This window comes from Festucalex cinctus, chromosome 7 (assembly GCF_051991245.1).
Source record: "Festucalex cinctus isolate MCC-2025b chromosome 7, RoL_Fcin_1.0, whole genome shotgun sequence".
Classification (NCBI taxonomy): domain Eukaryota; kingdom Metazoa; phylum Chordata; class Actinopteri; order Syngnathiformes; family Syngnathidae; genus Festucalex; species Festucalex cinctus.
Window position 1 is genome coordinate 28403419 of NC_135417.1, and position 25616 is coordinate 28429034.

General features: G+C 39.3%; 1 protein-coding gene across 5 annotated transcripts in view; it reads left to right on the top strand.

The window, feature by feature from the left end:
- LOC144021954 (CUB and sushi domain-containing protein 3-like) overlaps positions 1-25616 on the top strand; it is a 1200535-nt gene that overhangs the window by 705793 nt on the left and 469126 nt on the right. For all 5 annotated transcript variants that reach the window (XM_077526258.1, XM_077526261.1, XM_077526260.1 and 2 more), the window contains exons 35-36: positions 11372-11496; positions 11626-11722. In XM_077526258.1, coding sequence (XP_077382384.1) covers positions 11372-11496; positions 11626-11722 — 222 coding nt within the window. The remainder of the gene's footprint in view (positions 1-11371; positions 11497-11625; positions 11723-25616) is intronic.

Genomic DNA, 25616 nt, shown 5'->3' on the forward strand with positions numbered 1-25616 from the left:
TTAAATGTCCAATTTTTGCCAATTTTTGCACATTTACAGGGGTCATACTTTTGCCCGCTTCTCCTACACGGTTAACCCGATTGACTTCAAACTTGGGATGTACCATCTCAACACCTGGGACAACATCATTGTGAAAAATGAAAAGTTTTTGATATTCTATATGACGGCGGCGGCGCATCAAATTTAGAGTTTAAAAATTCTTACTTCACGAAGCATTGCCGGTTGTACGTTTAATCTAGAGCTACGAAAATTGGTACACATATGTAACAGGCTATGACCTACAAAAAACTCTTTTTGAACCATATGCTAAACCTAACAGGAAGTCCACCATTTTGATTTATTTTGGAACGTGTTGCCATTTTTTTGGCCATTTCATTGGGGTCTTATTTTAACGAACTCCTCCTACAGTGTTTATCCGATCATCTTCAAACTTGGTGTGATTCATCTTAAGATGTTGAAGATGAAAAGTTATTGAAAGCTTTGTATTTCGTCGCACATTGTTGTCATGGCATGCACTGTTTTTAAAGGAAAAAAAATATCCTTAAAGAAGCATTCCCATTTGTACGAAGCAGCTAGAGCTACGAAAATTTGTAGACATATGTAACAGCCCAAGATGTACAAAAAAGTCTCTTGGTGCCCTGTGCTAAACCCAACAGGAAGTCCCCCAGGGGCCGGGCATCACATTTTGAGCTAAAAAACTCCTCTTTAACAAAGCATACCCGGCTGTACGTTTCACCTAGAGTTACCAACATTTGTAGAGGTATATAACAGCCCTCGAGGTACAAAAAACTCTTTTTGAACCATATGCTAAACCTAACAGGGCGTCCGCCATTTTGATTTACTTTGGAATGTGTTGCCATTTTTTTTGGCCATTTCATAGGGGTCATATTTTAACAAACTCCTCCTACAGAGTTTATCCGATCATCTTCAAACTTGGTGTGATTCATCTTAAGATGTTGAAAATGAAAAGTGATTGAAAGTTTTTTATTTCATCACACGCTGTTGTCGTGGCATGCACTTTTTGCAAAGGAAAAAAATCCTTCTTAATGAAGCATTCCCAGTTGTACGAAGCAGCTAGAGCGACGAAAAATTGTAGACATATGTAACAGCCCAGGATGTACAAAAAAGTCTCTTGGTGCCATGTGCTAAACCCAACAGGAAGTCCCCCAGGGGCCGGGCATCACATTTTGAGCTAAAAAACTCCTCTTTAACGAAGCATTCCCGGTTGTACGTTTCACCTAGCGCTATGATAATTTGCAGGCATACATAAGAGCCCATGATGTACAAAAAAAAGTCTCTTGGAACCATGTGCTAAACCAAACAGGAAGTCTGCCATTTTGATTTATGATGGGATTTGTTGCCATTTTTTGTGGCCTTTTTCAGGGGTCATATTTTAACGAACCCCTCCTACAAAATTTATCCGACTGTCTTCAAACTTGGTGTGTTTCATCTTAAGATGTTTAAGATGCAAAGTAATCGAAAGTTTTTTATTTTGTAACACGCTGTTGCCATAGCAATGCATTGTTTGTCAAGTGCTGCTTTTTTTTTTTTTATACACATGAAAACTCATGAAACTTTGCAAACACATCAGACTTGTCATGAACATGAATTTTCAGAGATTTATTGTGCAATTTGCAATAAATAGCGCCCTCTAGACATTTTTACGAAGCATTTCCGATTGTATGATTTTGCTAGACCTACAAAAAAGTATTATGTAGCCATTTGCCAAACCAAAGAGGAAGACCGCTATTTTGATTTTATTTTGGGAATTATACATCATTTTTGGCCTTTTTCATGAAACTTTGCACAGACAAGGCATGGAAAAAACTAACATTTTAAATGGTCCTTGTTCCATGTAACAGTACCCCAACGTGCCAGTACCCCGACGTGCAAGTAACCCAACGTTGTGCTCAATAGCGCCCTCTATGCATTTTTATGGAGCATTTCCAATTGTATGATTCAAGCGATACACAACTAAAGATGACTTGACCTAGATTTGTGAAAACTGGGAGGCATACCTATTAGCTTAAGCCCTACAAAAAGTATTCTGTAGCCGTATGCTAAACCTAAAAGGAAGTCCGCCATTTTGAATTTATTTTGGGAATTGTGCACAATATTTTGCGTTTTAATTAAACTTTGCACACACAAGGCTTGTCAAAAACATTTTAGATGGTCCTTGTCCTATTTGACAGTACCCCAACGTGCCAGTACCCCGACGTGCAAGTACCCCAACGTGGCCCGGGTTGCGAGGGCCCTTTATAGCTGCTCACAGCTCTAGTTATTATTCTTATTCTTATTATTCTTCTCCGCAAACAATCGCATTTTTGAGACACTAAACGTGACCGAAAACTCACCAAACTTTACACGCACATCAGGCCTGGCGAAAAATTTGATATTTTAAAGTCGCCATACATGATAACAGAAAAATGGCTCCTTAGCGCCCCCTACATAGGTTAAACGGATCCCTGTCCCGCTACGATTGTCCGACGGCTATGAAAATTGTGTGGCACCTGTAGCACATCCCAATGAACAAAAACCTCTTTGAAGTGTGTACCCTAAAATAGACAGAAAGTGAGGTATGAGTATTTAAATGTCCATTTTTTGCCAATTTTTGCACATTTACAGGGGTCATACTTTTGCCCGCTTCTCCTACACGGTTAACCCGATTAACTTCAAACTTGGGATGGACCATCTCAACACCTGGGACAACATCATTGTAAAAAATCTAAAGTTTTTGATATACTATATGACGTCGGCGACGCATCAAATTTAGAGTTTAAAAATTCTTACTTCATGAAGCATTGCCGGTTGTACGTTTAATCTAGAGCTACGAAAATTTGTACACATATGTAACAGGCTATGACCTACAAAAAACTCTTTTTGAACCATATGCTAAACCTCACAGGAAGTCCGCCATTTTGATTTATTTTGGAACGTGTTGCCATTTTTTTGGCCATTTCATTGGGGTCTTATTTTAACGAACTCCTCCTACAGTGTTTATCCGATCATCTTCAAACTTGGTGTGATTCATCTTAAGATGTTGAAGATGAAAAGTTATTGAAAGCTTTGTATTTCGTCGCACGCTGTTGTCATGGCATGCACTGTTTGCAAAGGAAAAAAAATATCCTTAAAGAAGCATTGCCAGTTGTACGAAGCAGCTAGAGCTACGAAAATTTGTAGACATATGTAACAGCCCAAGATGTACAAAAAAGTCTCTTGGTGCCCTGTGCTAAACCCAACAGGAAGTCCCCCAGGGGCCGGGCATCACATTTTAAGCTAAAAAACTCCTCTTTAACAAAGCATACCCGGCTGTACGTTTCACCTAGAGTTACCAAAATTTGTAGAGGTATATAACAGCCCTCGAGGTACAAAAAACTCTTTTTGAACCATATGCTAAACCTAACAGGATGTCCGCCATTTTTATTTACTTTGGAATGTGTTGCCATTTTTTGGGCCATTTCATAGGGGTCATATTTTAACGAACTCCTCCTACAGAGTTTATCCAATCATCTTCAAACTTGGTGTGACTCATCTTAAGATGTTGAGGATGAAAAGTTATTGAAAGCTCTTTATTTCGTCGCACGCTGTTGTCGTGGCATGCACTTTTTGCAAAGGAAAAAAATCCCTCTTAATGAAGCATTCCCAGTTGTACGAAGTAGCTAGAGCTACAAAAAATTGTAGACATATGTAACAGCCCACAGTGTACAAAAAAGTCTCTTGGTGCCATGTGCTAAACCCAACAGGAAGTCCCCCAGGGGCCGGGCATCACATTTTGAGCTAGAAAACTCCTCTTTAACGAAGCATTCCCGGTTGTACGTTTCACCTAGCGCGATGATAATTTGCAGGCATACATAAGAGCCCACGATGTACAAAAAAGTCTCTTGGAACCATGTGATAAACCAAACAGGAAGTCTGCCATTTTGATTTACGATGGGATTTGTTGCCATTTTTTGTGGCCTTTTTCAGTTGTCATATTTTAACGAACTCCTCGTACAAAGTTCATCCGACCGTCTTCAAACTTGGTGTGTTTCATCTTAAGATGTTTAAGATGCAAAGTTATCAAAAGTTTTTTATTTTGTCGCACGCTGCTGCTATAGCGATGCAGTTTGCCAAGTGAAGTGCTGCTTTGTTTTTTTATCTATACATGTGTGAAAACTTATGAAACTTTGCAAACACATCAGACTTGTCATGAACATGAATTTTTAGAGATTTATTGTGCAATTTGCAATAAATAGCGCCCTCTAGACATTTTTATGAAGTATTTCCGATTGTATGATTCTGCTAGATTTGTGAAAATTAGGACAGACCCCTATCAGCCTAATACCTACAAAAAAGTATTATGTAGCCATTTGCCAAACCAAAGAGGAAGTCCGCTATTTTGATTTTATTTTGGGAATTATACATCATTTTTGGCCTCTTTCATTAAACTTTGCACAGACAAGGCATGGAAAAAACTAACATTTTAAATGGTCCTTGTTCCATGTAACAGTACCCCAACGTGCCAGTACCCTGACGTGCAAGTAACCCAACGTTGTGCTCAATAGCGCCCTCTATGCATTTTTATGGAGCATTTCCAATTGTATGATTCAAGCGATACACAACTAAAGATGACTTGACCTAGATTTGTGAAAACTGGGAGGCATACCTATTAGCTTAAGACCTACAAAAAGTATTCTGTAGCCGTATGCTAAACCTAAAAGGAAGTCCGCCATTTTGAATTTATTTTGGGAATTGCACATCATCTTTGGCCTTTTGCACTCACAAAGCTTGTCAAAAACATTTTAGATGGTCCTTGTCCGATTTGACAGTACCCCAACGTGCCAGTACCCCGACGTGCAAGTACCCCAACGTGGCCCAGGTTGCGAGGGCCCTTTATAGCTGCTCGCAGCTCTAGTTATTATTATTTTTCTTTGAGACACTAAACGTGAACCAAAACTCACCAAACTTTACACACACATCAGGCCTGGCGAAAAATTTGGTATTTTAAAGTCGCCATACATGATAACAGAAAAATGGCTCCTTAGCGCCCCCTACATATGTTAAACTGATCCCTGTCCCGCTACGATTGTCCGACGGCGACGAAAATTGTGTGGCACCTGTAGCACATCCAGGTGAACAAAAACCTCTTTGATATGTGTACCCTAAAATAGACAGGAAGTGAGGTATGAGTATTTAAATGTCCAATTTTGGCCCATTTTTGCACATTTACAGGGGTCATACTTTTGCCCGCTTCTCCTACACAGTTAACTCGATTGACTTCACACTTGGGGTGTACCATCTCAACACCTGGGACAACACCATGGTCAAAAATCAAAAGTTTTTGACAAACTATATGACGGGGGCGAGGCATCAAATTTAGAGTTTCAAAACTCTTACTAAACTTAGCATTGCCGCTTGTACGTTTAACCTAGAGCTACGAAAATTGGTACACATATGTAATAGACTACGACCTAGAAAAAAGTCTGTTGGTGCCATATGCTAAACCTAACAGGAAGTCCGCCAGAGGCGGGGCATCAAATTTTGCGTTTCAAAATTCTTACTTAATGAAGCATTTCCGGCTGTACGTTTCACCTTGAGTTACCAACATTTGAAGACATATGTAACATCCCTCAAGGTACAAAAAACTCTTTTTGAACCATATGCCAAACCTAACAGGAAGTCCGCCATTTTGATTTAATTTGGAACGTGTTGCCATTTTTTTGGCGGTTTCATAGTGGTCTTATTTTAACGAACTCCTCCTACAGAGTTGATCCAATCATCTTCAAACTTGGTGTGATTCATCTTAAGATGTTGAAGATGAAAAGTTATTGAAAGCTTTTTATTTCGTCGCACGCTGTTGCCGTGGCATGGACAGTTTGCAAAGGAAAAAATTCCTTCTTAATGAAGCATTCCCAGTTGTACGAAGCAGCTAGAGCTACGAAAATTTGGAGACCTATGTAACAGCCCACGATGTACAAAAAAGTATCTTGGTGCCATGTGCTAAACCCAACAGGAAGTCCCCCAGGGGCCGGGCATCACATTTTGAGCTAAAAAAAAAAACTCCTTTAACGAGGCATTCCTGGTTGTACGTTTCACCTAGCGCTATGATAATTTGGAGGCATACATAAGAGCCCACAATGTACAAAAAAGTCTTTTGGAACCATATGCTAAACCAAACAGGAAGTCCTCCATTTTGATTTACGTTGGGATTTGTAGCCATTTTTTGTGGCCTTTTTTAGGGGTCATATTTTAACGAACTCCTCCTACAAAATATATCCGACCGTCTTCAAACTTGATGTGTTTCATCTTAAGATGTTTAAGATGCAAAGTTATCGAAAGTTTTATATTTTGTCGCACGCTGTTGCCGTAGCGATGCATTGTTTGCCAAGTAAAATGCTGCTTTTTTTTTTGGTCTTTACATGTGCGAAAACTAATGAAACTTTGCACACACCAGACTTGTCATGAACATGAATATTTTAGAGATTTCTTGTGCAATTTGCAATAAATGGCTCAATAGCGTCCTCTAGACATTTTTATGAAGCATTTCCGATTGTATGATTATGCTAGATTTGTGAAAATTAGGACAGATACCTATCAGCCCAAGACCTACAAAAAAGTATAATGTTACCATTTGCTTAACCTAAGACTAAGTCCGCTATTCTGATTTTATTTTGGGAATTATGCATCATTTTTGGCCTTTTTCATGAAACTTTGCACACACAAGGCATGGAAAAAACATTTTCATTTTAAATGGTCCTTGTACTATGTAACAGTAACCCGACGTGCAAGTACCCCAACGTTGTGCTCAATAACGACCCTCTATACATTTTAATGGAGCATTTCCGATTGTATGATTCACCTAGGTTTGTGAAAATTTGGAGGCATACCTATCAGCCTAAGACCTACAAAAAGTATTTTGTAGCCGTATGCTATACCGAAAAGGAAGTCCGCCATTTTGATTTTATTTTGGGAACTGCACACCATCTTTGGGCTTTGGATGGAACTTTGCACAGGCAAGGCTTGTCAGAAACAATTTAGAAGGTCCTTGTCCTATTTGACAATACCCTAACATGCCAGTACCCCGACGTGCAAGTACCCCAACGTGGCCCAGGTTGCGAGGGCCCTTTATAGCTGCTCGCAGCTCTAGTTATTATTAGGGCCCGAGCAGCGACCGCTGCGAGGTCCCTATTGTTCCTGAAGGAATTCTTATTATTAGGGCCCGAGCAGCGGCGGCACCGGCGGCGGTGCCGCTGCGAGGCCCTATTGTTTTTGTAGGAATTCTTCTTATTAGGGCCCGAGCAGCGGCAGCGGCAGTGCCGCTGCGAGGCCCTATTGTTTTTGTAGGAATTCTTCTTATTAGGGCCCGAGCAGCGACCGCTGCGAGGTCCCTATTGTTCCTGAAGGAATTCTTATTAGGGCCCGAGCAGCGACCGCTCAAAATGTTCACTGGCATCAGACCGATCCAAACATATGTATTTTTTATTTAGTTTTATTTATTTTTGATAGCCTCTATGGACGTTAAAAGCAGTATCGTGAATGAAGGATATGCTTAATAACTCCCCGGTACATGCTCCAAAAAATCCCAAACTTGACATGTCTGTTTATAGTCAAGGCCTGAAGGTATCTCTATGACAACATTCAGTTATATATGCAGCGCCACCTAGCCCTTGAGGCATAAAAAAAAAAAATACCCCACTTACGGTATTTTTACAAAAATTGTAAACTAATTCTAAGTGTGATAACTAAGTCATTTATGAATATTATTTTACTTTCCACCACTCAAAATGTTCACTGACATCAGACCGATCCAAACATACGTACTTTTTTATTTTGTTTTATTTATTTTTGATAGCCTCTATGGACAATAACAGCAACAATGTGCAATGACTACAAGCGATGATGTGTATATATACTTTTACAAAAGATACAAATCAGGGCAACTCATTCCCTAAAAATAAAAAAGTACACTGATTTTTGCAGATCTTAACATTCACCAAAACCCATTGAGCTTGACAAACTCATCACACCTGGCAAAAGAAAAATCCACATGTAAAGGTTTATTATGCAATTTTCAAAGAAACTCTGCTCCCAATGTGCCAGTACCCCAATGTGCAAGTACGCCAACGTGGCCCGGGCTGCGAGGGCCCTTTATGGCTGCTTGCAGCTCTAGTTATTAGGGCCCGAGCAGCGACAGCTGCGAGGTCCCTATTGTTTTTGTAAAAATTCTTCTTCTTCTTCTTCTTCTTCTTCTTCTTCTTCTTCTTCTTCTTCTTCTTCTTCTTCTTCTTCTTCTTCTTCTTTATTCTCCGCAAACGATCCCGATTTTGGGTACCTAAACATTCACGAAAACTCATCGAACTTTGCACACTCCTCAGGCCCGGCAAAAAATTTGATATTATGAAGTCATTTTCAAAGAAATTTTGCTTCCAATATGCCAGTACCCCAACGTGCCAGTACCCTAACGTGCAAGTATCCCAACGTGCAAGGACCCCACCCAACGTGGCCCGGGCTGCGAGGGCCCTTTATAGCTGCTCGCAGCTCTAGTTATTCTTCTTCTTCTTCTTCTTCTTCTTCTTTATTCTCCGCAAACAATCGCGATTTTGGGTACCTAAACATTCACGAAAACTCACCGAACCTTGCACACTCCTCAGGCCCGGCGAAAAATTTGATATTATGAAGTCGTCATAACAACGCGACTCTATAGCGCCCCCTAGCGTAGAAAAATAAAAACCAAGCCCGGCACGTTTGAGCTAGAGCAACGAAAATTGGCAGGCACGTGTAGCACCCCGAGATGCACAAAAAAAAGTCTATTGGGACCATGTAGCTAAAATGTACAGGAAATGAGCTATGAATTTTTTAATGTCCAATTTTGGCCTATTTTGGCACATTCACTGTGGTCATGCTTTTTCCCCCTCTGCAAACATTTTTCATCCAATTAACTTCAAACTTTATCATCTCAAGATGTGAGAGAACAACTGGGCAAAAAGTCTTGCCTTTTCGAAATACTATATGATGGGGGCGGGGCATCAAATATTGCCTTTAAAATTTCATTTGTCCAGAAAGAGCAAATGCTTAATAACTCCCATGTTCAAGCTCCAAAAAATCTCAAACTTCTCAGGCAATGTAATAGTCACGGCCTGAAAACATCTATATGATAAAATTCAGTTATACATATAGCGCCACCTAGTGGTAACAATAAATGTCATACTTTACGTTTTTAGCTACTGCGCTGAGCTCGTTGAAGGGATCCAGTGTAAAATTGGTCAGAAAAGCCTTAAGATGTTGATCATGCCCCACACCGAATATTGTAACTTTTTGCCAAAGGGCGTGGCTGCTACGGTGCCGCAAAGTCTGGTAATTTTTCGTGACAATAAAAGCTGCTTTAACTTGACCCAGATGATCCTATCTTCTCAAAATTTCACACATTTGATGAGAGTCCAGCCCTTCAGACATTTACGAACTTATATTTCATCTTACTGATAGCGCCACCGACTGGCAATTTTTTTTCTTACGATTTTTCTTCAATGTTTTTCTCCAACCACATTAACTGGACCTACCTCATATTTGCTCAGATGAGGGTTTCGGTCTTCATGATGTCACAACACGAAGTTTGTGAGTTTTCGCGAATCGCTGTGGGCGTGGCTAAGCGCTGTTCGCCAAGAAAACAACACCAATTTTGAGGGCCTAAACCGGCACAGAAACGCATGAAACTTGGCACACACATCTGGCCTGGTAAAATGAGCAATATTTTATTGTTGATTGTGCTATTTTTACAAAAATCACTCAATAGCGCCCCCTAGAAATTTTTATCGAAGTAGCCCCAGTTGTACGTTTAAGCAAGATCTACGAAAATTTTTAGGTGTATGAGGGAGCCCAAGACCTACAAAAAAGTCTCTTGGACCCATGTGCTAAAATGAAAAGGAAGTGAGCTACGAATTTTTGAATGTCCCATTTTTGACGATTTTTGCACATTTACAGGGGGCATACTTTTGCCCACTTCTCCTACACGTTTCATCCGACTGAGTTAAGACTTGACCTGGACCATGTCAAGACCTGAGCCAACAACAGGGGGAAAAATCTTGACTTTTCGAAATACTGTATGATGAGGGCGGGGCATAAAAATTTGTGTTTCGCACTGAAAAAAGATATGCATAATAACTCCACGGTACATGCTCCAAAGAATCCCAAACTTGACATGTATGTTTATAGTCAAGGCCTGAAGGTATCTCTATGACAATATTCAGTTATATATGCAGCGCCACCTCGCCCTTGAGGCGTGAAAAAAAATTACCCCACTTGCGGTATTTTTACAAAAATTGTAAACTCATTCTCAGTGTGATAACTAAGTCATTTATGAATATTCTTTTACTTTCCACCACTCAAAATGTTCACTGGCATCAGACCTATCCAAACATATTTATTTTTTATTTAGTTTTATTTATTTTTGATAGTCTCTATGGACATTAAAAGCAATATCGTGAATGAAGGATACGCTTATTAACTCCCCGGTCCATGCTTCAAAAAATCCCAAACTTGACATGTATATTTATAGTCAAGGCCTGAAGGTATCTCTATGACAAAATTCGGTTATAAATACTGCGCCACCTAGTCCTTGAGGCGTAAAAAAACCCAACAACCCCACTTACGGTATTTTGAACAAAATTTGTGAACTTGTGCTATAACTAAGTCATTTATGAATATTCTTTTACTTTCCACTACTCAAGATATTCACTGGTATCAGACCGATCCAAACATATGTACTTTTTTTTAATTTTGTTTAATTTTTTTTGGATCCGCCTCTATGGACAATAAAAGCAATGATTGTGCAATGAGTTTGAGCGATGATGGGTATATATACTTTTGCAAAAAAAAAAAACAGTCAGGTCAACTCAGTCCCTAAAAATAAAAAAGGACGCTGTTTTTTGCAGATCTTAACAATAACCAAAACCCATTGATCTTGACACACACTTCACACCTGGCAGAAAAAAATTCACATGTAAAGGTTTATCATGGCATGTTCAAAGAAATTTTGCTCCTAATATGCCAGTACCTCAATGTGCGAGTACCCCAACGTGCAAGTACCCCAACGTGGCCCGGGCTGCGAGGGCCCTTTATAGCTGCTTGCAGCTCCAGTTATAATTGTTATTTATTTATGTACTCATTTTTTTGCTAAAATATGTTTTGCTATGTAATAAGAGCATAGGCTTGATAAGCTGTTGCTTCGCCCTACGCGATTGGATTGCTTGCCCAGAAAAATTCTGTTTTATCCGTTTCTTCTGGTTGAGTCTGATCGAATAAATGAACTAACCAATCAACCTACTTATTCTATTTGAAAAAAGACCCCTCCCCCCCACAATGATGTCTATGTGATTTTCTGTCTCACTGTTTACAGTTCCCTGTGGAGGGCTGCTGACAGGCCGCAGAGGCACTATTCTCTCTCCTGGATACCCAGATCCATATGCCAACTATCTGAACTGTGCCTGGAGAATAACTGTTCCAGAGGGAGCTGGCATCCAAGTAACATACCCTTGCCTTGCCATGTTTGATATTCATGGTTTGAATTAGACACGTGTATTGGTTTAAGAAGCTGGCCCTTCCATGTCTTATAAATATTATGTACACTTGTACCATTTGCATCTCTTCTAGATTCAAGTGATGACCTTTGCAACAGAGCACAATTGGGATTCTTTGGATTTTTTTGATGGAGTTGATGGAAATGCTCCAAGGCTTGGTAGCTACTCAGGTAAAACAAATTTAAGTGAATGTCATATGGCATTGGGAATTGCAAGTCAGAGATCACAAGTTCCTGGAAGCAGCACAACTGTGGTGATGGAGCAGATGACATTTATTGTGCTCTTTTAAAGCACTCTGTAAAATCATCTATAAATGCCAAAGAACATCCTCCCATACAAAATTCTCCCACATCTTTAGAGATCCTAATAAAAAAAGTCTCTGACTCTTTGTCCCCACAATGTGGAATTTCAGTATTGCCCCATAGCTTCTGCTAATGGCAATGGTACTATCAACTCCAGTTCTAATAGTAGAACACAGACCAGTGTGTCAAATTATTAAATCTGCATTAGATTGCAAAAGCGAATGATTTTCACCATTATCTCAGAATTAAATTCAAAATGATAAATATGTTGGAAGGCTAAACACTTGTGTCCTCTTGCTGCAGTTCTTATTGCTCTCATTGTAATGGACTTTGTAATAATAATAATAATAATAATAATAATAATAATAATAATAATAATAATAATAACAATAATAAGAAGAAGAATGATAATAATAAGAAAGAATCTGAATTTCAAGATTTATATAGCACTTTTTTGGACACTTTTTGGACACTCAAAGATGCTTCACAATGGATACATCAATCAACCAACCAAGCGGCTAACATAGGTGGTGGGCCGAGGGGCATTTTCGTGCATTTGAATGATCCCCAACGAGGGAGGACTTCATTTTTTTGTTATCAGCTTCATTTCTCAACCAATGAAACAAAAATTGTTGGCACTCTTATCTCTTGCACATTTTGTATTGATTAGTAACTTTGTGTGATTTACTGGCTCCGGCAAACTGAGAAGGCAGCTATGCTCGGGGTCCGACATGCATGACGTAGTTGTGGTTATTGTCCAATGACACGCTTCGAAATGCGCCCTCTCGGTTTGTTTTTCCGGGTTTGTACGCACTCGTGATCTGTAATGTTTAAGCACTATCGTAGTTGATACCTTATATTACTAAACGCATCGACACATTTATTGCTAAAATAACAGTTTTGTACATCAATCACTTTCAGAAAGATCGTTGAAGTTTGTCTTTAAACTTGACTGGGACTAGTCCTTATCGTTACTTCTTTTGAAAAGTTATCCCTTTTTAAAATTTAGTTATCTCTAACATTAATGTCTCGTTATTGCGATCTTTGGACATAATAAATATGACGGATCTCCCATATTTGATCTCAGTGTGTTTTTTTTTTCTTTCTTGAACAAACGGGGTAAAAACTATTTCCTAATAGTCTACATAATGTCACAAAAATTAGCTACACAATTATACGCCCACATTTGTTGAAACTGTTTTCTTGCTAACTACACAGAAATGGACTGCTCAGTATACAGGATGAAAGAATTGAATAAATTCTGTGTTTATGTGGACAGACCCATTGGTTCAAGTAGCAGAAGAGGCTTGGCTTAACCTTTAAAAAAAAAAAAAAAAAAAAAAAAAAAAGTTTGTTGATGTTCTACATGTTATGTGGATGTTTGCCCAGAGACTGAAAATGAAAATTAGCTTTGACTATATGTATGTTCAAGCATTGTCCCTTTATAAGTTATATGTAGAAGTTATATTTCAAGAACCTGCTGCACTTCCAACCACAGTAGCTATTATAGAGACTGCTACATGGACTTCACCAACATCCAAATAATAAAACGAGCTCAGAGAAGAAGGTGTGTGTGTGTGTGTGGGGGGGGGGGGGGGGGGGGGGGGGGTCATTTTTATTTCAGATCGACTCCTTGCATATGCACACTCCAACTATCAGGCTGCAGTCCACTGAAGCAGCCTTGAATCTTAGCCTATTCCTGCCCCTGAGAAGATGGATGGATGGCAGGATGGATGGAATAAGATAGAATAGCCTTTTTTTTTTTTTTTTTTTTACCAAAACTGATTAAGAATTTGCAATTATATGGTTTCTTATTCTGGCTACAAACTTAATTTAAAGAAGACACAAATTCTGACATTTAAGTGTCACCCAACTATAGACATAAAAAGGGGATATAGTTTAAAGTGGGGAGCCAAAGACCTGAAATATCTTGGGGTTACTTTAACGAAACGAATGGATGAACTATACGATGCAAATTACAACAAGATGGACGAAAACATTAGAAATGATATTGTGAGGTGGGAAGTTCTTGGGCTAGATTATAGCTCCAGGATTGAGGTTATAAAAATGAACGTACTCCCGAGAATCCTTTATTTATTCCAAGCCTTACTACCTATTAATATTCCTGACAGACAGTTATCTCAAGATTTGTATGGAATAACCAAAAACCAAGAGTTAAACTTGAAACGTTTCAGGCGCGGAAAGACAAAGGAGGAATGGCATTACCTAATTTTAGGGAATATTTCCATGCCGCACAGATGAGAGCGGTGGTCAATTGGTGTGATGAGACTTCTACATCAAAATGGAAGAACTTGGAATGTACTGTTCACGGAAGCGAGATTCAAAGCCTCCTTGCAGGTGGTAGGATGGAGCTGGATGAGGATAAAGTTATGGGTACCGTAACACGCTTTACATTGGAACTATGGTTTAAGTTGTTTAAGAAATTAAATGTAGAAAATGATCTTTGTATACTAAGGTGGATAGCATATGATAAACGGTTTGTCCCTAATAGTTTCGATAAGTCATTTCTACAATGGATCCCAAAGGGTATAACTGCACTATGTACTATTGTGAAGAAGGGGGTACTTTTGCATTTTCAAGACATGCGAGAAAGGTAGAGTTTGGGTAAACATGACTTCTTTGGATATTTACAGTTGAGGGACTACTACGAGAAGGAAATAAAAAACAGGTTACGGTTGGAGCCTCGTGGATTCATTCTAACCGTTGCGGGGGCTTATAACTCGAGGCCCAAAAAGATTGTATCCACACTGTATCGCAACTTGATGGAGGGTAGGGGGGAGACTATGTACATCAAACAGAGATGGGAGAAGGAACTTCAAATTAACACTAGAGCTGCGAGCAGCTGTAAAGGGCCCTCTCAGCCCGGGCCATGTTGGGGTACTTGCACGTTGGGGTACTGGCACATTGGAAGCAGAATTTCTTTGAAAATGGCATGATAAACCATTACATGTGGATTTTTTATTTTTTATTTTTTGCCAGGTGTGATGAGTGTATGAGTGTGTCAAGCTCAATGGGTTTTGGTGATTGTTAAGATCTGCAAAAATCAGCGTCTTTTTTTATTTTTAGGCAATGAGTTGCCCTGATTGGTATTTTTTGCAAAAGTACATATACACATCATCGCTCTTACTCATTGCACAATGTTGCTTTTATTGTCCATAGAGGTGATAAAAAAAAAAAAATGAAACTAAATAAAAAAAGTACATATGTTTGGATCGGTCTGATGCCAGTGAACATATTGAGTGGTGGAAAGTAAAAGAATATTCATAAATGACTTAGTTATCACACTCACAATGAGTTTACAATTTTTGTAAAAATACCGTAAGTGAGGCATTTTTTTTATGCCTCAAGGACTAGGTGGCGCTGTATTTATAACTGAATTTTGTCATAGAGATACCTTCAGGCCTTGACTATAAATATACATTTCAAGTATGGGATTTTTTGGAGCATGTACCTGGAAGTTATTAAGCATATCCTTCATTCACGATATTGCTTTTTATGTCCATAGTGGCTATCAAACATAAATAAAACTAAATAACAAAAATATGTATGTTTGGTTAGGTCTGATGCCAGTGAACATTTTGAGTGGTGGAAAGTAAAAGAATATTCATAAATGACTTAGTTATTATACTTAGAATGAGTTTACATTTTTTGTAAAAATACCGCAAGTGGGGTATTTTTTTTTCATGCCTCAAGGGCTAGGTGGCGCTGCATATATAATTAAGTTAATGCAGCTTTTATTGTCACGAAAAATCTTCAGACTTTGCGTCACCGTAGCGGCCACGCCCTTTGGCGAAAAGTTACAATATTCGGTGTGGGGCATGATCAACATCTTAAGGCTTTTCTGACCAATTTTCAACTGGATCCCTTCAACGAGCTCAGGAAAGTAGCTAAAAACGTAATGTATGACATTTATTGTTACCACTAGGTGGCGCTATATGTATGACTGAATTTTGTCATATAGATGTTTTCAGGCCGTGACTATTACGTTGCCTGAGAAGTTTGAGATTTTTTGGAGCTTGTACATGGGAGTTATTCAGCATTTGCTCTTTCTGGAAAAATGAAATTTTAAAGGCAATATTTGATGCCCCGCCCCCGTCATATAGTATTTCGAAAAGGCAAGACTTTTTGCCCAACTGTTCTCTCAGGTCTTGAGATGATAAATGCCAAGTTTGAAGTCAATGGGATGAAAAATGTTTGCATAGGGGGAAAAAGCATGACCACAGTGAATGTGCCAAAATAGGCCAAAGTTGGACATTAAAAAATTCATAGCTCACTTCCTGTACATTTTAGCTACATGGTCCCGATAGACGTTTTTGTGCGTCTCGGGGTGCTACACGTGCCTGCCAATTTTCGTTGCTCTAGCTCAAACGTGCCGGGCTTGGTTTTTATTTTTCTATGCTAGGGGGCGCTATAGAGTCGCGTTGTTATAACGACTTCATAATATCAAATTTTTCGCCGGACCTGAGGAGTGTGCAAAGTTCGGTGAGTTTTCGTGAATATTTAGGTACCCAAAATCGCGATTGTTTGCGGAGAATAAAGAATAATAATAATAACTAGAGCTGCGAGCAGCTATAAAGGGCCCTCGCAGCCCGGGCCACGTTGGGGTCCTTGCACGTTGGGGTACTTGCACGTTGGGGTACTGGCACATTGGGGTACTGGCATATTGGAAGCAAAATTTCTTTGAAAATGGCATAATAAACGTTTACATGTAGAATATTTTTTTGCCAGTGTGTGTATCAAGCTCAACGGGTTTTGGTGATTGTTAAGACCTGCAAAAATCAGCGTCCTTTATTTTTAGGCAATGAGTTGCCCTGATTGGTATTTTTTTTGTAAAAGTGTATATACACATCATCGCTCGTTGTACTCATTGCACAATGTTACTTTTATTGTCCAAAGGGGCAATCAAAAATGAATAAAACAAAATGGAAACGTACATACGTTTGGATCGGTGTGAAGCCAGTGAACAATTTGAGTGGTGGAAACTAAAAGAATATTCATAAATGACTTAGTTATCACACTTAGAATGAGTGTACATTTTTTGTACAAAATACCGTATGTGGGGTATTTTTTTATTTTTTTTTATATAAGCCTCAAGGGCTAGGTGGCGCTGTATTTATAACTGAATGTTGTCATAGAGATACCTTCAGGCCTTGATTATAAGCATACATGTCAAGTGTGGGATTTTTTTTGGAGCATGTACCGTGGAGTTATTAAGCATATCCTTCATTCACGATATTGCTTTTAATGTCCATAGAGGCTATCAAAAATAAATAAAAATATATATATGTTTGGCTAAGTCTGATGCCAGTGAACATTTTGAGTGGTGGAAACTAAAAGAATATTCATAAATGACTTCGTTATCACACTTAGAATGAGTTTACATTTTTTGTACAAAATACCGTATGTGGGGTATTTTTTTTTCATGCCTCAAGGGCTAGGTGGCGCTGCATATATAACTGAATGTTGTCATAGAGATAACTTCAGGCCTTGACGATAAACATACATGTCAAGTTTGGGATTTTTTGGAGCATGTACCGGGGAGTTATCAAGCATATCCTTTTTCATTGTGAAACACAAATTTTGATGCCCCGCCCTCATCATATAGTATTTCGAAAAGTCAAAATTTTTCCCCCTGTCGTTGGCTCAGGTCTTGACATGGTCCAGGCCAAGTCTTAACTCAGTCGGATGAAACGTGTAGGAGAAGTGGGCAAAAGTCTGCCCCCTGTGAATGTGCAAAAATCGTCAAAAATGGGACATTCAAAAATTCGTAGCTCACTTCCTGTTCATTTTAGCATATGGGTACAAGAGACTTTTTTGTAGGTCTTGGGCTCCCTCATACACCTAAAAATATTCGGCGTTCTTGCTTAAACGTACAACCGGGGCTGCTTCGTTAAAAATTTTGAGGGGGCGCTATTGAGTCATTTTTGTAAAAATAGCACAATCAACAATAAAATATTGCTCATTTTACCAGGCCAGATGTGTGTGCCAAGTTTCAGGAGTTTCTGTGCATGTTTAGACCCTCAAAACTGGCGTTGTTTTCTTGGCGAACAGCGCTTAGCCACGCCTACAGCAATTCGCGAAAACTCACAAACTTCGTGTTGTGACATCATGAAGGCCGAAACCCTCCTCTGAGCAAATATGAGGTAGGTCCAGTTAACGTGTTTGGAGAAAAACGTAGAAGAAAATTCGTAAGAAAAAAAATTGCCACTAGGTGGCGCTATCAGTTAGATGAAATGTAAGTTAGTAGATGTCTTTAGAGCTGGACTCTCATCAAATGTGTGAAATTTTGAGAAGATAGGATCATCTCGGTCAAGTTAATGCAGCTTTTATTGTCACGAAAAATCTTCAGACTTTGCGTCACCGTAGCGGCCACGCCCTTTGGCGAAAAGCTACAATATTCGGTGTGGGTCATCATCAACATCTTAAGGCTTTTCTGACCAATTTTCAACTGGATCCCTTCAACGAGCTCAGCACAGTAGCTAAAAACGTAAAGTATGACATTTATTGTAACCACTAGGTGGCGCTATATGTATAACTGAATTTTGTCATATAGATGTTTTCAGGCCGTGACTATTACGTTGCCTGAGAAGTTTGAGATTTTTTGGAGCTTGTACATGGGAGTTATTCAGCATTTGCTCTTTCTGGACAAATGAAATTTTAAAGGCAATATTTGATGCCCCGCCCCCGTCATATAGTATTTCGAAAAGGCAAGACTTTTTGCCCAGCTGTTCTCTTAGGTCTTGAGATGATAAATGCCAAGTTTGAAGTCAATGGGATGAAAAATGTTTGCATAGGGGGAAAAAGCATGACCACAGTGAATGTGCCAAAATAGGCCAAAATTGGACATTAAAAAATTCATAGCTCACTTCCTGTACATTTTAGCAACATGGTCCCAATAGACTTTTTTGTGCGTCTCGGGGTGCTACACGTGCCTGCCAATTTCCGTTGCTCTAGCTCAAACGTGCCGGGCTTGGTTTTTTTTTTTTCTATGCTAGGGGGCGTTATAGAGTCGCGTTGTTATAACGACTTCATAATGTCAAATTTTTCGCCGGACCTGAGGAGTGTGCAAAGTTCGGTGAGTTTTCGTGAATATTTAGGTACCCAAAATCGCGATTGTTTGCGGAGAATAAAGAAGAAGAAGAAGAAGAAGAAGAAGAATAAAGGGCCCTCGCAACCCGGGCCACGTTGGGGTACTTGCACGTCGGGGTACTGGCACGTTGGGGTACTGTCAAATAGGACAAGCACCATCTAAAATGTTTTTGACAAGCCTTGTGTGTGCAAAGTTGAATCAAAACGCAAAATATGGTGCGCAATTCCCAAAATAAATTCAAAATGGCGGACTTCCTTTTAGGTTTAGCATACGGCTACAGAATACTTTTTGTAGGTCTTAAGCTAATAGGTATGCCTCCCAGTTTTCACAAATCTAGGTCAAGTCATCTTTAGTTGTGTATCGCTTGAATCATACAATTGGAAATGCTCCATAAAAATGCATAGAGGGCGCTATTGAGCACAACGTTGGGTTACTTGCACGTCAGGGTACTGGCACGTTGGGGTACTGTTACATGGAACAAGGACCATTTAAAATGTTAGTTTTTTCCATGCCTTGTCTGTGCAAAGTTTAATGAAAAAGGCCAAAAATGATGTATAATTCCCCCAAAAAATCAAAATAGCGGACTTCCTCTTTGGTTTGGCAAATGGCTACATAATACTTTTTTGTAGGTCTAGCATAATCATACAATCGGAAATGCTTCATAAAAATGTCTAGAGGGCGCTATTTATTGCAAATTGCACAATAAATCTCTGAAAATTCATATTCATGACAAGTCTGATGTGTTTGCAAAGTTTCATGAGTTTTCATGTGTATAAAAAAAAAAAAAAAAAACAGCACTTGACAAACAATGCATTGCTATGGCAACAGCGTGTTACAAAATAAAAAACTTTAGATTACTTTGCATCTTAAACATCTCAAGATGAAACACACCAAGTTTGAAGACAGTCGGATAAATTTTGTAGGAGGGGTTCGTTAAAATATGACCCCTGAAAAAGGCCACAAAAAATGGCAGACTTCCTGTTTGGTTTAGCACATGGTTCCAAGATACTTTATTGTACATCAAGGGCTCTTATGTATGCCTGCAAATTATCATAGCGCTAGGTGAAACGTACAACCGGGAATGCTTCGTTAAAGAGGAGTTTTTTAGCTCAAAATGTGATGCCCGGCCCCTGGGGGACTTCCTGTTGGGTTTAGCACATGGCACCAAGAGACTTTTTTGTACATCCTGGGCTGTTACATATGTCTACAATTTTTCGTCGCTCTAGCTGCTTCGTACAACTGGGAATGCTTCATTAAGAAGGATTTTTTTCCTTTGCAAAAAGTGCATGCCACGACAACAGCAAATAAAAAGCTTTCAATAACTTTTCATCGTCAACATCTTAAGATGAATCACACCAAGTTTGAAGATGATCGGATAAACTCTGTAGGAGGAGTTCAAAAAGAGTTTTTTGTACCTTGAGGGCTGTTACATATGTCTTTAAATTTTGGTAACTCTAGGTGAAACGTACAGCCGGGAATGCTTCATTAAGTAAGAATTTTGAAACTCAAAATTTGATGCCCCGCCTCTGGCGGACTTCCTGTTGGGTTTAGCATATGGCACCAACAGACTTTTTTGTAGGTCATAGTCTGTTACATATGTGTACCAATTTTCGTAGCTCTAGGTTAAACATACAACCGGCAATACTACGTTTAGTAAGAGTTTTGAAACTCTAAATTTGATGCCCCACCGCCGTCATATAGTATGTCGAAAACTTTAGATTTTTTACCATGGTGTTGTCCCAGGTCTTGAGATGGTACATCCCAAGTTTGAAGTCAATTGGATTAACCGTGTAGGAGAAGCAGGCAAAAGTATGACCCCTGTAAATGTGCAAAAATTGGCCAAAATTGGACATTTAAATACTCATATCTCACTTCCTGTCTATTTTAGGGTACACACATCAAAGAGGTTTTTGTTCATCTGGATGTGCTACAGGTGCCACACAATTTTCATAGCCGTCGGACAATCGTAGCGGGCCAGGGATCTGTTTAACCTATGTAGGTGGCGCTATGGAGCCATTTTTCTGTTATCACCTATGGCGACTTTAAAATATCAAATTTTTCACCAGGCCTGACGTGTGTGTAAAGTTTGGTGAGTTTTCGTTCACGTTTAGTGTCTCAAAAATGTGATTGTTTGCGGAAAAGAATAATAACAAATAAAAAGAAGAATAATAAGAATTCCTTGAAAAACAATAGGGACCTCGCAGCGGTCGCTGCTCGGGCCCTAACTAGAGCTGCGAGCAGCTATAAAGGGCCCTCGCAGCCCGGGCCACGTTGGAGTCCTTGCACGTTGGGGTACTTGCACGTTAGGGTACTGGCACGTTGGGGTACTGGCACGTTGGGGTACTGGCATAGTGGAAGCAAAATTTCTTTGAAAATGGCATAATAAACGTTTACATGTAGAATATTTTTTTTGCCAGTGTGTGTCAAGCTCAACGGGTTTTGGTGATTGTTAAGACCTGCAAAAATCAGCGTCCTTTTTTATTTTTAGGCAATGAGTTGCCCTGATTGGTATTTTTTGTAAAAGTGTATATATACATCATCGCTCGTTGTACTCATTGCACAATGTTACTTTTATTGTCCAAAGGGGCAATCAAAAATGAATAAAACAAAATGGAAACGTACATACGTTTGGATCGGTGTGAAGCCAGTGAACAATTTGAGTGGTGGAAACTGAAAGAATATTCATAAATGACTTAGTCATCACACTTAGAATGAGTTTACATTTTTTTGTACAAAATACCGTATGTGGTTTTTTTTTTTATATATAAGCCTCAAGGGCTAGGTGGCGCTGTATTTATAACTGAATGTTGTCATCGAGATACCTTCAGGCCTTGATTATAAGCATACATGTCAAGTGTGGGATTTTTTTTGGAGCATGTACCGTGGAGTTATTAAGCATATCCTTCATTCACGATATTGCTTTTAATGTCCACAGAGGCTATCAAAAATAAATAAAAATATATATATGTTTGGATAAGTCTGATGCCAGTGAACATTTTGAGTGGTGGAAACTAAAAGAATATTCATAAATGACTGAGTTATCACACTTAGAATGAGTTTACATTTTTTGTACAAAATACCATATGTGGGGTATTTTTTTTTTATGCCTCAAGGGCTAGGTGGCGCTGCATATATAACTGAATGTTGTCATAGAGATAGCTTCAGGCCTTGACGATAAACATACATGTCAAGTTTGGGATTTTTTGGAGCATGTACCGGGGAGTTATTAAGCATATCCTTTTTCAGTGCGAAACACAAATTTTGATGCCCCGCCTTCATCATATAGTATTTCGAAAAGTCAAGATTTTTCCCCCTGTCGTTGGCTCAGGTCTTGACATGGTCCAGGTCAAGTCTTAACTCAGTCAGATGAAACGTGTAGGAGAAGTGGGCAAAAGTCTGCCCCCTGTGAATGTGCAAAAATCGTCAAAAATGGGACATTCAAAAATTCGTAGCTCACTTCCTGTTCATTTTAGCATATGGGTCCAAGAGACTTTTTTGTAGGTCTTGGGCTCCCTCATACACCTAAAAATATTCGTCGTTCTTGCTTAAACGTACAACCGGGGCTGCTTCGTTAAAAACTTCTAGGGGGCGCTATTGAGTCATTTTTGTAAAAATAGCACAATCAACAATAAAATATTGCTAATTTTACCAGGCCAGATGTGTGTGCCAAGTTTCATGAGTTTCTGTGCATGTTTAGACCCTCAAAACTGGCGTTGTTTTCTTGGCGAACAGCGCTTAGCCACACCCACAGCAATTCGCGAAAACTCACAAACTTCGTGTTGTGACATCATGAAGGCCGAAACCCTCATCTGAGCAAATATGAGGTAGGTCCAGTTAACGTGTTTGGAGAAAAACGTAGAAGAAAATTCGTAAGAAAAAAAATTGCCACTAGGTGGCGCTATCAGTTAGATGAAATATAAGTCAGTCGATGTCTTTAGGGCTGGACTCTCATCAAATGTGTGAAATTTTGAGAAGATAGGATCATCTCGGTCAAGTTAATGCAGCTTTTATTTTCACGAAAAATCTTCAGACTTTGCGTCACAGTAGCGGCCACGCCCTTTGGCGAAAAGTTACAATATTCAGTGTGGGGCATGATCAACATCTTAAGGCTTTTCTGACCAATTTTCAAATGGATCCCTTCAACAAGCTCAGCACAGTAGCTAAAAACGTAAAGTATGACATTTATTGTAACCACTAGGTGGCGCTACATGTATAACTGAATTTTATCATATAGATGTTTTCAGGCCATGACTATTACGTTGCCTGAGAAGTTTGAGATTTTTTGGAGCTTGAACATGGGAGTTATTAAGCATTTGCTCTTTCTGGACAAATGAAATTTTAAAGGCAATATTTGATGCCCCGCCCCCGTCATATAGTATTTCAAAAAGGCAAGATGTTTTGCCCAGTTGTTCTCTCAGGTCTTGAGATGATAAATGCCAAGTTTGAAGTCAATTGGATGAAAAATGTTTGCAAAGGGGGAAAAAGCATGACCACAGTGAATGTGCCAAAATAGGCCAAAATTGGACATTAAAAAATTCATAGCTCACTTCCTGTACATTTTAGCTACATGGTCCCGATAGACGTTTTTGTGCGTCTCGGGGTGCTACACGTGCCTGCCAATTTTTGTTGCTCTCGCTCAAACGTGCCGGGCTTGGTTTTTATTTTTCTATGCTAGGGGGCGCTATAGAGTCGCGTTGTTATAACGACTTCATAATATCAAATTTTTCACCGGGCCTGAGGAGTGTGCAAAGTTCGGTGAGTTTTCGTGAATGTTTAGGTTCCCAAAATCGCGATTGTTTGCGGAGAATAAAGAAGAAGAAGAAGAAGAAGAAGAAGAAGAATAACTAGAGCTGCGAGCAGCTATAAAGGGCCCTCGCAACCCGGGCCACGTTGGGGTATTTGCACGTCGGGGTACTGGCATGTTGGGGTACTGTCAAATAGGAAACCGTCTAAATTTTAAACGTTTTTGCCATGCTTTGTGTTTGTAAAGTTTCATGGAAAGGCCAAAAATGATGCACAATTAACAAAATAAAATCAAAATGGATTGGCACATGGCTATATAGAATACTTTTTGAATATATTAGGCATGCCTGCCAATATTCACACATCTAGCTGAATCATATAATCGGAAAGACTTCATAAAAATGTCTAGAGGGCGCTATTGAAGCATTTATTGCAAATTTAATAAGAAATCTCTAAAATATTCATGCTTATGACAAGCCTGATGTGTGTGTAAAGTTTCATGAGTTTTTGAACATGTTTAGACCAAAAAAAAGCAGCATTTTACTTGGCAAACAATGCATCGCCATGAAACGGCATGCGACAAAATAAATAACTTTCGATAACTTTGTATCTTAAACATCTTAAGATGAAGCACACCAAGTTTGAAGACAGTCGGATAAATTTTGTAGGAGGAGTTCGTTAAAATATGACCCCTAAAAAAGGCACCAAAAAATAGCTACAAATCCCAACGTAAATCAAAATGGCGGACTTCCTGTTTGGTTTAGCAGATGGTTCCAAGAGACTTTTTTGTACATCGTGGGCTCTTATGTATGCCTCTAAATTATCATAGCGCTAGGTGAAACGTACAACCGGGAATGCTTCGTTAAGGAGGAGTTTTTTACCTCAAAATGTGATGACCGGCCCCTACGGGACTTCCTGTTGGGTTTAGCACATGGCACCAAGAGACTTTTTTGTACATTGTGGGCTGTTAAATTTGTCTCCAAATTTTCGTAGCTCTAGCTGCTTCGTACAACTGTGAATGCTTCATTAAGAGGGAAGTTTTTCCTTTGCAAACTGTGCATGCCACGGCAACAGCGTGCGACGAAATAAAAAGCTTTCAATAACTTTTCATCTTCAACATTTTAAGATGAATCACACCAAGTTTGGAGATGATCGGATAAACTCTGTAGGAGGAGTTCGTTAAAATAAGACCCCTATGAAATGGCCCAAAAAATGGCAACACGTTCCAAAGTAAATCAAAACGGCGGACTTCCTGTTCGGTTTAGCATATGGTTCAAAAAGAGTTTTTTGTACCTTGAGGGCTGTTACATATGTCTTCAAATGTTGGTAACTCTAGGTGAAATGTACAGCCGGGAATGCTTCATTAAATAAGAATTTTGAAACACAAAATTTGATGCCTCGCCTCTGGCGGACTTCCTGTTAGGTTTAGCATATGGCACCAACAGGCTTTTTTGTAGATCATAGTCTGTTACATATGTGTACCAATTTTCGTGGCTCTCAATTAAACGTACCATGGCAATGCTTTGTTAAGTAAGAATTTTGAAACTGTAAATTTGATGCCCCGCCACCGTCATATAGTATGTCAAAAACTTTAGATTTTTTACCATGATGTTGTCCCAGGTGTTGAGATGGTACAGCCCAAGTTTGAAGTCAATCGGGTTAACCGTGTAGGAGAAGCGGGCAAAAGTATGACCCCTGTAAATGTGCAAAAATGGGCCAAAATTGGACATTCAAATACTCATACCTCACTTCCTGTCTATTTTAGGGTACACATATCAAAGAGGTTTTTGTTCATCTGGATGTGCTACAGGTGCCACACAATTTTCGTAGCCATAGGACAATCGTAGCGGGACAGGGATCCGTTAAACCTATGTAGGTGGCGCTACAGAGCCATTTTTCTGTTATCAT